This window comes from Coregonus clupeaformis, chromosome 35 (assembly GCF_020615455.1).
Source record: "Coregonus clupeaformis isolate EN_2021a chromosome 35, ASM2061545v1, whole genome shotgun sequence".
Classification (NCBI taxonomy): Eukaryota; Metazoa; Chordata; class Actinopteri; order Salmoniformes; family Salmonidae; genus Coregonus; species Coregonus clupeaformis.
Window position 1 is genome coordinate 16,486,426 of NC_059226.1, and position 13,019 is coordinate 16,499,444.

General features: G+C 43.6%; 1 protein-coding gene across 1 annotated transcript in view; it reads right to left on the reverse strand.

Annotated features, from left to right (window-relative positions):
• The window catches only part of LOC121570233 (mucin-17-like), a 19,691-nt gene extending 7,827 nt beyond the window's left edge, over positions 1 to 11,864 (reverse strand). The window contains exon 1 of the mRNA XM_045211155.1: positions 11,719 to 11,864. Coding sequence (XP_045067090.1) covers positions 11,719 to 11,770 — 52 coding nt within the window. The 5' untranslated portion in view covers positions 11,771 to 11,864. The remainder of the gene's footprint in view (positions 1 to 11,718) is intronic.
• Between the last annotated feature and the right edge of the window lie 1,155 nt (positions 11,865 to 13,019).

A 13,019-nucleotide genomic window follows, 5' to 3' on the forward strand; every position in this document is an offset into this window, starting at 1 on the left:
CACTGGTATCTAAACACCAAAAGAGTTCAGTGTTTGAGCTTAGTGATGAAAAGTCATTGTGGCGTTTGCTTTAGCTTTAGCTGAGATCACCATTCCAGTTGTGTCACAAAGACATACAAAGGTGCATCACGTCATAAGCGTGACAAAAGACAAGTACACAATCATCCCCTTACTGACGTACCTCAAATGCCACTCACTGCATCACGTAATAGGTCAGTGTTGTGTTTAGCCAAGTTCATTACCAGTCTCTTCAAAGAGGACTCAGCGTCTTATTTATCTTAGCGTGTTGTGCTGACGCCTGTCCACGGTACTGTTAAACCCAATCTGCTCTGGTCTCTTTGTGTTTGGAGGAGAACACAGGGAGCTTCACAGCAGCTTGAGGAGCAGCACACCCAGCAGGAGGCCTTTGATAGAATACTGCTTCAGCCTGTTTACCCCGAGCCGCAGAGCTGGGTCCTCATCTGTATGCATTGGCTGAATACATTCAACCTCCCCTCCTTTTCTATTCCCTCCTCCAGCTAGAGTAGAGAGGGAATACATGTACAACAGGGCTGAATCCCAAATGGCACCCTATTCCCTACATAGTGCACTACTTTTGACACTGGTCAATACAGGGTGCCATTTGGGATGCGACTTAGGCAGATGGCAGTGGTTGCCTAACGCCTTATACAAACCCTGTGTTGCTCCTACCTTACCAGGCAGCAGAGATGCAGGGGGAAGTGGGGGAAAACCAAAACGAATATCTGATTCTGTTTGTGATTCAATTATTTTCCAGGAACACACCGTACACGCCAGAGTGTACATTGCTTCGTGTGACCTAATGGCTCTGTCACTTGGTAACCAAAACCCATTTACAGATGAAAAATTACCAGAGAGCACACACACCTGTCGAGGCCGAACTTAAAGGCCATCCATATTAGAGATAGAGAACACACTTGTATGCACACAGACTATTTCATCACATACACACACACACACACACACACACGTACATCCCCTTCCTCACACGTGGTACCTGTGGTATGAGGGAGTGGATTGAATAAATACAGAGTTATCTGATAGGATGGGTGGTGGACTGAGAGAAAGGCTTTTATGATCACAGCTGACGTATTATACATTTTATTGGTTATGATGATAACAAGGCAAGGTGACCGAAACCAGAAAACGGCTCCCGGAACTAGACCAGTGTGGGACCAATGCTGCAAAACACAGATGTAGTCTACAGTACTGTATCAATCTGTTAGTAGCTCATGTAGATTAAGAATGAAAGAAGATAGACCCAAGGGTCTTAGTTGATTACCAGAGATGAAACCCAACAAAGACTAATGAGAAAACACAAGATTTAATTACCCCCTTTTATTCACAGTGCAAGATGTAAGAAGTCAACAGTATGTTCTTATAATTAGATTTCTGTCAGATATGCCCATCCCTCTATCTTTATATGATGATATGATGACATTCTGGGTGTATCACCACAGTGCGTCACAGTACAGTTTTATCTCTTGGTAACCAAATTAAAACATTCTGCCCATTGGTTAGATTCCTCCGCATAGATTTGCCAGTGGGCCTTGGTGATGCAGACATGCCTGAGAAAATGTGTTGTGTTCAGACCAGCGTCTTAGCAGAAACCTGATAAATACACAATAATGAAGCCTAGCAATGTGGTTGCTAACTAAAACCTGCCAACCTAATCTATGGTACATTGTACTGGAAAACAACCATACAGATTCCAAACATAAGAAATCACCCTGGCAACCTGAACAAAAGAGCAGGCTAAGCATAGATCATCCAGTGTGATCCTGGACAAGGCAGGCCAATGGCGGGAATGGATGTCACGACTTCCGCCGAAGTTGGTGCCTCTCCTTGTGCGGGCGGCTATCGGCGGTCGTTGTCACCGGTCTTCTAGCTGCCACCGATCTACGTTTCTGTTTTCTATTTGTTTTGTCTTTATTGTACAAACCTGGTTCCCATCACGTCATGATTATTTCCCTATTTAACCCTCTGGTTCACTCATGGTTTTGTGCGTGATAGCTCTTTGTTTGGTGTTTATTACTGCTGTGAGCTGGTTTATTTCCCTGCGTGGAATTAGTATTTGTTTCTTTCCAAGTAAAGTTAATCTGTTACTCAGTTCTGTGTCCTGCGCCTGACTCCGTCCTACCGCTGCACACTGACACCTGACAATGGACTACATATCTGATATATACATTTAAACTCAGTTTTTCACAATTCTTGACATTTAATCCTAGTACAAAGTCCCTGTTTTAGGTCAGTTAGGATCACCACTTTATTTTAAGAATGTGAAATGTCAGAATAATAGTAGAGAGAATGATTTATTTCAGCTTTTATTTATTTCATCACATTCCCAGTGGGTCAGAAGTTTACATACACTCAGTTAGTATTTGGTAGCATTGCCTTTAAATTGTTTAACTTGGGTCAAACATTTTGGGTAGCCTTCCACAAGCTTCTCACAATAAGTTGGGTGAATTATGGCCCATTCCTCCTGACAGAGTTGGTGTAACTGAGTCAGGTTTGTAGCCCTCCTTGCTCGCACACGCTTTTTCAGTTCTGCCCACACATTTTCTATAGAATTGAGGTCAGGGCTTTGTGATGGCCACTCCAATACCTTGACTTTGTTGTCCTTAAGCCATTTTGCCACAACTTTGGAAGTATGCTTGGGGTCATTGTCCATTTGGAAGACCCATTTGCGACCAAACTTTAACTTCCTGACTGATGTCTTGAGATATTGCTTCAATATATCCACATAATTTTCCTTCCTCATGATGCCATCTATTTTGTGAAGTGCACCAGTCCCTCCTGCAGCAAAGCAACCCCACAGCATGATGCTGCCACCCCCGTGCTTCACGGTTGGGATGGTGTTCGTCGGCTTGCAAGCACCCCCTTTTTCCTCCAAACCTAACAATGGTCATTATGGCCAAACAGTTCTATTTTTGTTTCATCAGACCAGAGGACATTTCTACAAAAAGTATGATCTTTGTGCAGTTGCTAACTGTAGTCTGGCTTTTTTATGGCGGTTTTGGAGCAGTGGCTTCTTCCTTGCTGAGCGGCCTTTCAGGTAATGTTGATATAGGACTCGTTTTACTGTGGATATAGATACTTTCGTACCTGTTTCCTCCAGCATCTTCACATGGTCCTTTGCTGTTGTTCTGTGATTGATTTGCACTTTTCGCACCAAAGTACGTTCATCTCTAGGAGACAGACAGATTATTTCACTTATAATTCACTGTATCACAATTCCAGTGGGTCAGCGCCTCCTTCCTGAGCGGTATAATGGCTGCGTGGTCCCATGGTGTTTATACTTGCGTACTATTGTTTGTACAGATGAACGTGGTACCTTCAGGAGTTTGGAAATTGCTCCCAAGGATGAACCAGACTTGTGGAGGTCTACAATTATTTTTCTGAAGTCTTGGCTGATTTCTTTTGATTTTCCCATGATGTCAAGCAAAGAGGCACTGAGTTTGAAGGTAGTCCTTGAAATACATCCACAGGTACACCTCCAATTTATTCAAATGATGTCAATTAGCCTATCAGAAACTTCTAAAGCCATGACATAATTTTCTGGAATTTTCCAAGCTGTTTAAAGGCACAGTCACCTTAGTATGTAAACTTCTGACCCACTGGAATTGTGATACAGTGAATTATAAGTGAAATAATCTGTCTGTAAACAATTGTTGGAAAAATGACTTGTGTCATGCACAAAGTAGATGTCCTAACCGACTTGCCAAAACTATAGTTTGTTTAAAAGAAATTTGTGCAGTGGTTGAAAAACAAGTTTTAATGACTCCAACCTAAGTGTATGTAAACTTCCGACTTCAACTGTATATCATAATGACAACTGTGGCAGTGATGAATAAATACATGTCTATTGGGGTAGAGTCAGAATAAAGACTGTTGAGGGGGTGGGGTGGAATGACCATTGAGGGGACCAAGTGGAAAAAAAACAATAACAATTGTAATAAAAAAGTAATAATAGACTTATTGTAATAGCTGGAATGGAATAAATGGAATACATCAAACATATGGAAACCACACGTTTGACTCCGTTCCATGAATTCCATTCCAGCCATTACAATGAGCCAGTCCTCCTATAGCTCCTCCCACCAGCCTCCTCTGACTGCTATTTCGTTTACAGTTCCACATAAATAAATACAAACGTTTTTTAATTTTTTTATTCTTAAAGATCAGGACTGGCACGTACTCCAACTACCACTCATTTGAAACGTTATCTTCACTAACTTATTACCAGGAACTACTGGTAATACTGGATAGAATAAATAATATCAAACCAGAAGAGATACTGTATAGGTAGGGTGCAGTACAGTATAGTGTATATTATGTATTCAGTATATTGCAGGACAGTCAGAAGCCCTCTTCTAGGTATTAACCTAGTGTTACAGCCAGCTAATCTCAGGTAGACACAATGAGATGATGGGGTTAAATCAGACCACCCAGGGGTCAAAGGACACCTATAGGACTTCACCATAGAGGACCACACACTCATATTTTTTTGTAAAGTGTATTGAGACGTGAAATGCACTACAAATATAACTTGACTAATAACAGACAAAATGGTCTAGTTTGGGTTGAACCAGATTCACATCAAGTCACTGAAAATGTATACATTAGTGTCATACAGTGTCACACCCAGGTTCATACTGCATGTCACACCCACAGTGATAAACACCGACAAACTCACAAACAGAGTGAACTAAACATGGTCACAGTCTGTCATCCACCCCCACCACCCCCACCCTCCCCTTCCCACACAGGAAGAAAAGGGAACAGCATCGAGTGGAGGCTGAGGGACTCACACTCCACTGCTAAGTGGGGGAGTGTGTCCGTTGCCAGGAGACATCCGTTACCAGCTGTCAAAGCTCTGATGGGGGGGGGGGAGCGGGGAGAGAGGAGAGAGAGGGACAGAGAAAGAGGGACAGAGAGAGAGACAGAGTGAGAAGGAGAAAGAGAGAGAGACTCCACGCCAATGACGCTCGTCTGCCATCCCAGCGCCACACTTCACAGGCTTTCTTTTCATGTGGCACAATGGTACTCCTGTGAAGTGCCCTTTTATGAACTCAACCGACTGCCAGATAAACAATTACCTTGCTACCTGTTGCCCCCTCAACCCCAACCCCAACCCCCACATACTCTACTCTGTAATGTACTTCAAGCCAATCTGGGTCCCAAATGGAACCCCATTCCCTACATAGTGCACTCCTTTTGACCAGTCTGGAGTCTGCAGAAGACAATGCTCGGGGAGGGAAGGAAGGGTTTAAATACCCAGGAGGAGTCATGACTGTTCCGGAAAGCTTCCTCCAGTAGACACTTTCAGTCACTTGGAGTTGCCACGGAAACATGCCCAGTTTACAGGTGTGGATTAGGGAAGCGCGTTCCTGAAATCGTTTTTAATCACATCTACCAGCAGAAACACAGACCTGATTACGGAATGCTCACAGAAAAACTGAGAAAGAGAAAGAAAGAAAGAAAGAAAGAAAGAAAGAAAGAAAGAAAGAGAGAGAGAGAGAGAGAGAAGACAAAGAGAGAAAGAAATATGGGCCACCAGGTTAGGGTCTGACCCCACAGAGACTGATAAAGAAAGGATTTTCTAATTAGTGTCATCACAGTAATGTGACGTCCCTTCAGAGTAGATTACTGTAGTCTAGTCCCTCTGTCCATGCTGTTCACTGTTTACAAATGCGCTACTAATTGGAATAATAGTTACTAATAGTGCTCACAAATGACATATCAAACACTCTGAAACAATAGGGGGTGTAATACAATGTATAACACCTCAGTACATAACATAACATGTAAATAACAACATGTACATAACATAGGACTAGTAATGTAGGACTTCAGTCCATGCTAATTAGAAGTCCAGGTCCAGGCCTCAGAGCCGGCTAATGAGATGAACATTTCTAACATACTGCTTTATGACCTGGTGGAGCAATGCTTGTAGGGGCTCTGTAGGGAATGTTACCCTTCTTACATCACACACACACACACACACACACACACACACACACACACACACACACACACACACACACACACACACACACACACACACACACACACACACACACACACAGTAGCAGCAAGCAGGTCCGTTTCCTTCAGCTTCCCCTGGTGTAGTGAGTCTATCTGCCCTTGGGGCCCTGTCCATTTCTCTGTTACCACGGCTGCCACATCAAAGCAGGGCAGCTGATGCCAGTTCACCAGGGGTGACCCTATCTCATGGAAATAAGGAGGAGCTTTCATTTTTCGCCTCTTACAGACCAACACCCGCCATATCCCTGTGTCTGCTATTCTCTATAAACCTTCTATTGAACCGTCATGTTTATTTATCCTTCTGCTTAGTCTGCCGTTGTTTCTTGTTTCTACAATTGTATAGAGACTTTTGGTCCTTGAAAAGCGCTATATAAATACCATATTATTATTATTAAAGTTGCTGATGCCACTGCACTCTCTGTGACAAAGATTCCTCACATAGTAAAAATGCTGCTTGGGGGACAGATTCCTAACTCGTCTAATCAAGCTGAACATGTCCATGGTCAACGGAAGGAATGAGGATGGTCCTATCTCACTACATGCATCCAGTATCATGATGATGAAGTTTACTGTGTATATTTGCTCATGGGACAGTTACTTGTGACAGCGTATACCACATCTTACACTCTTCAAATCAACAGGACAATAGACATGTGCATTGTCATAACTGGGTAAAGCAGGTAGCCTGGCGGGCAAGAGCGTTGGGCCAGTAACCGAAAGGTTGCTGGATCGAATCCCCGAGCTGACAAGGTAAAAATCTGTCGTTCTGCCCCTGAGCAAGGCAGTTAACCCACTGTTCTCCGGGCGCCGTGGATGTCGATTAAGCCAGCCCCCCGCACCTCTCTGATTCAGAGGGTTTTGGTTAAATGCGGAAGACACATTTCAGATGAATGCATTCAGTTGTACAACTGACTAGGTATCCCCATTTCCCTAAAGGTCTTCTATTATTTGTCTCTGAGAAGATTCTGGGACATTACATCTAGGGAATCAACAGGTTTCCTAATTCCCGAAAGACAATTTCACACTGTTATCAAATCAAAGTTTATTTGTCGCGTACACAGATTAGCAGACGCTAAAGCAGGTGCAGCTAAACGCTTTTGTTCCTAGGTCCAGCAGTGCAGTAAACTGGGTGGTTCGAGCCCTGAATGCTGATTGGCTGACAGCCGCGGTATATCAGACCGTATACCACGGGTATGGCAAAACATTTATTTTTACTGCTCTAATTACGTTGGTAACCAGTTTATAAAAGCAATAAGGCATCTCGGGGGTTTGTGGTATATGGCCAATAAGCCAAGGCTAAGGGCTGTGTCCATGCACTACGCAATGCGTCGTGCATAAGAACAGCCCTTAGCCGTGGTATATTGGCCATATACCACACCTCCTCAGGCCTTATTGCTTAAATAACCCACCCCTCCCCCCCAAAAAGAAGAAATAAGAGATTAAGAAATATCAGAACGAACAATGTCAGAGTCTGTGATATACACGGGTTACGGGACGGGCGTGTTTGAGATTGCTCAATTTGTTCACAATGCCTGAAGGAGAATGAGAAATGTACTATTTGGCTAGATGGTAGCTGTACTGGCCATGATTATTGTATGCATATAATCTGTAAAATGCTATTTTGTTTTGTATTGTCTTGTAAGCCCATGTGGGCTGGGCACCGGTAGGTGTATGACCCTTAAATAAATCATATCATACTGTAAATATGTGGTGTGTATAGACAGTATGGACATTATATAAGTAGGACGAATTTATGTACAGCAGTAGTTATATAGGATTAGCTATGTCCAGAATACTAAATGTAGTAATCAATGAGTAATCATGAAGTACAATTTTTCAGAGATCAAATTGATATCTAGAAATACAGTGACACTCCATTTCCATTCTCCATGCTCATTAAACATATAAATAGATTCATAATAATCAGTAGTGATTGAGCTATGCACATCAAAGTGTCCCCTTCCCCTAGGCTAGGTCTGGTTCACGTCTGCATACAATGCAAAGAGGAACTCATCTAGTCTCCAGCTCGTACTCTTCCTGTGCCTCGCCTGCCTGGGGTAGGGACTGCCAGACACACACAAACACACACAAACACACACACACACACACACATCTCTGACAGAAACAAAGACACACTGACAGAAGAAAGGCAGTAACACAGCTAGAGGGTCTTGTACCACAGCAGGACTCATCATTACGGGTGGCACAGAAGGACACACAGAGCACAGTACTACTTGCTCTATCAGGGAAAGATCAGAAGGTTTAAGTTGCAGTCATTGTTTATTCTCTTGTCTTTTACTTCATCGTTACCTCAGTTTATTTATCTCCATGCTTATCTCCCTTGGTCTCTCTCTCTCTCAGTGACCTCTCTACCTTCAGCTTGACCCGTGCCTTGCCCTAGTTGTAAGACTTAAGGGTAGTGAGTTGTGTGTGTCTACTTCTCCCTCCCTATGTCCTATATCAGCACAGAGGGCTCGTCCAGCCTCGACTGTCTGTAGGTAACAGATGGTTCCCTAGAGTAGCTAGTGCTCCTCGCTCACTGTGCCTCTGCTCTGAGCACATATCATATCCTATTAAAGCTCCGACAGCACATGCTTTCCAATTACAGTGTGAGATTTACAGCCCCGGAGAGCAGCCCTAATCCAACTCAGCGAGAGGGAGGAAAGAGGAGGGGAGAGAGGTGACAAGATGAAAGAGAGCCTGGAAGAAAGAAAAAGAAGCAACAGTGTCCATGAAAAGGGGAGTGCAGGCAGCAAGAGAGCGAGAGAGAGAGATCGTGGGTAAAGGCTGGGCGGTATAGTGAGGAGAAAGGAGAGGTCTCAGACAGGCTCCACTGAGAATGCTCTATGAATTAGCAATATAGGAGGAGGAGGGGGAGGGGGGACATTATTGGACAATGATGTAATCCGGTACTTTAAATGATGATTTACTACCCGATGGTGATTCAATTTTCTGGAACTGGCCTAGGATCAGTTTGCACTTTGACACACAGAGAGAGAGACACTAACAAACCCTGACACACTCACTGTACACCTTTACCCTGACCTCGGCATAGTGATCACTCGTTGATATCTGGGCTTCATCACACTTAAAAGGGAGGACTGATGAATGTGGTAGTGAGTGTGTGTGTGTGTGTAATGTGTGTGTGTCTCCTCGCTCTGCCCACCTCACCCATTACCTCCTGTAAAGACCCTGCATGCTCTGCACATGTAATATCATGACTAACCACCAAACTATGAAGCTGCTGACATGAAGAATGTATGTGGTCAGAGAGGAAAGAGACAGGGTTAAGAAAGGGAGGAGAAGAGACACTGAACATGCTCTTTTTCCCTCTTTGAGAGGTTTCTTATCGGGGGCACACACACACGCTGGACGATGGCGTCCATGGCACCAGACTCAGGGGAAGAGGTGCACGACCCTTAGGAGGTCCTTTCATCTGTATCTTTTTACTGTTGCCTGCCTCACACACAAACACACACACACACACACACTCAGTCATACTTGTACAAGCCTCCTTCAGTTCAGAGCCTAGCTCTCTCCCTGAGTTACAGAGTCCTTAAACACATGACAAGTGATCCAACTATAAAAACAGCCTGCAGGCTGAGGGGACCAGGGGACCAGCAAGGACTGAGCCACATGACAGTGGCTCCTCTCAGTCCTCTGATGGTAACCTTTGACCTTACATATGGTCATCCTATAGGGCAGTGACGGGCAACTTTGATTGGGGTGGGGGCCACAAAAAATCTGAACTCATCATGAGGGGCCGCAGTGGTTTGCGGGTCTGCGTACCCACATCCATATACCCACACATGCAGTCCTTTTGGGGACCCTGTGTTTTTGGGGGGGCCTAAGCGATTTTGCCATGGGGCGGAGAGAAGATTTCCTAATGTTTTAACTTATTTCCTGCAATTCTACACATTTTGCCATAGGATGGAGAAAATGTTTTGCCGTTTTTTTTATATGATATCTGAGTGAGAGTGACTAACAAAATCAATGGGGGCCCCACTGTCAGTAATTCGACCATGATACTACAAGTTTAGATAGCTGGATGCTAGACTAACTTACCAATCTAAAACATGTTAGCTGACATGATCTATTTGAGTGACTGTCAGTGACTGATATAACATAAGAGAAAAACTGCTGATGCACAACAACATTTCGAAATTGCACCTTGTGTATTCTACTGTTTTAACTATCAAAAGTAAGTTAAGATCCTGAACACAGCCATGCAATCTCCATAGACAAACATTGGCAGTAGAATGGTCTTACTGAAGAGCTCAATGACTTTCAACGTGGCACTGACACAGGATGCCACCTTTCCAACAAGTCAGTTCGTCAAATTTCTGCCCTGCTAGAGATGCCCTGGTCAACTGTAAGTGCTGTTATTGAGAAGTTGAAACGTCTAGGAGCAACAACTGCTTAGCCGCCAAGAACGGGACCGCCAAGTACTAAAGTGCATAGCGCATAACAATTGTCTGTTCTTGGTTGCAACACTCATTACCAAGTTCCAAACTGCCTCTGGAAGCAACGTCAGCAGAAGAACTGTTCGTCGGGAGCTTCATGAAATGGGTTTCCATGGCCGAGCAGCCGCACACAAGCCTAAGATCACAATGCACAATGCTAATTGTCAGCTGATGTGGTGTAAAGCTCGCCGCCATTGGACTCTGGAGCAGTGGAAACGCGTTCTCTGGAGTGATGAATCACACGCTGCCAGCCCCAATGCATAGTGCCAACTGTAAAGTTTCGTGGAAGAGGAATAATGGTCTGGGGCTGTTTTTCATGGTTCAGGCTAGGCCCCTTAGTTCCAGTGAAGGGAAATCTTAACGCTACAGCATACAATTACGTTCTAGATGATTCTGTTCTTCCAACTTTGTGGCAACAGTTTGGGGAAGGCCCTTTCCTGTTTCAGCATGACAATGCCCCCATGCACAAAGCAAGGTTCATACAGGAATGGTTTGTCGAGATTGGTGTGGGCGATCTTGACTGGCCTTCACAGAGCCATGACCTCAACCTCATCGAACACCTTTGGGTTGAATTGGAACGCCGACTGCGAGCCAGGCCCAATCGCCCAACATCAGTGCCCGACCTCACTAATGCTCTTGTGGCTGAATGGAAGCAAGTGTCCGCAGCAATGTTCTAACATCTAGTGGAACGCCTTCCCAGAAGAGTGGAGGCTGTTATAGCAGCAAAGGGGGGGACCAACTCGGTATTAATGCCCATGATTTTGGAATGAGAAGTTCAACGAGCAGGTGTCCACATACTTTTTGGTCATGTAGTGTATTTGAAAATGTAGCTTAAGTGAATCTAGGGTAGGCTAGTGACGGTAAATATAGCCTAGTTTGAGTCTATTCACTGCATTGCTATCCACTTGGCAGCTTTAATGTTATTACATCGTTATTCCAGTAACATTGCAAACTTATTGAACAAAAATATAAACATAGCCTATTGCAATGGATAGGCAAAAATTGGCAACGTTTGGAGATTTATTTAAATACCCTACAGAGCTCAGGATTTTCCATTTATATCCTTAAAGAAATGGCACCTGCTTTGAGAAGTGTTTTTGGAACAATATTCCACAGAACGATCCATGCATACAAGGGCGTTTCAACAACAAGACATTATTATCCTATAAAACATTTAAATCAAGCTTACCTGTGACAACAATCCATAGGAGGATGAAAAGTTGATGAGAAAATAATGTCATGTTCACTCTGTGTAACGTTTCGTCAGAGTTCAGATAATCAAGAAGAACAACAACAACGGTGAACGGTTTATGCCGGGTAACGGTCTTGCTGGAGACGCAGTAACTAACTCCCTTCGTCTGTCCGTGTCTGCCACAGGTGGGTCTCTCTCTGAGCCCGTTTAGAGGTCTCAGCAGTATTAAATACTTAGTCCCTCCTCATGGGGCGGGCCCTGCTGCCTCCCTCCAACAAGCTCGGTCACTGACGGTCCTGAGTGTCCTCTCGCCACAGTCGGGAAAGTAGATAAGGTGAGTGCGCCCAAGACCTAGGCCTGTGGTATTTTTGCCATTGTCTAACGGCGATTAATTTATGTGCTTTTATATGACGGTATTTTAACTATTCAACCAACACTCACATTTGGCCAGTGTTGGCAATTAAAACTTGGATGACTACAAATTAAGGATAAAAAGGTTTTATAAGACCTGCACTATTTGCTAATGTCCCCGGCCGAAGGAAACGTTTTGATAAACTGAAGCCTGTTACATTTTTCATACAGGACTGTTTATACAAATGGGCAATTAAGCTTTAATAAATACAAAATTAAAAGTATTTATGAGCTATAACGTAGTGTGGGATAATGTTCCCGTTGGGAGGATTGTATGGCTGCATCTGATCAGATAGCATGTCCATCACAACAGGTGTCATTTGTTTGCAACTGGCAACATCAACCCAACTTGTCAACATTTACATGGTTCCTTGACCATGGCATTTATAACTTTATGGATTCAAATAGATGTGAGTGATTAGTTTAGGCAAATTTTAGAGGCGTTGTAATAGCTTACTGAAAAGACAAAGGCAAATGATGGACACTACACAAAAGGTGCTATCTAGAACTTAAAAGGGTTCTTCGGCTGTCCCCATAGGAGAACCCGTTTGAAAAAGTATTTTTGGTTACAGGTAGAACCCGTTTGGTTCCAGGTAGAACCATTTCGAGTTCCATGTAGAACCCTTTCCACAGATGGTTCTACATGGAACACAAAATGGTTCTACCTGGAATCAAAAATGGTTATCCTATGGGGACAGTGAACAACCGTTTTGAAACCTTTTTTCTGAGTGTACCTAACCCTTTCTCTAATTAAATCAAATTAGCCTAAGCTGTTATTGCTCTGCATGTTTTATTGATCTGAAGACGTCAGACATTTGACAGCACAAAAACAGTCTCAAAGGGTAACATATTCATTAATACGCACATATTTGATCTCGACACCAAAC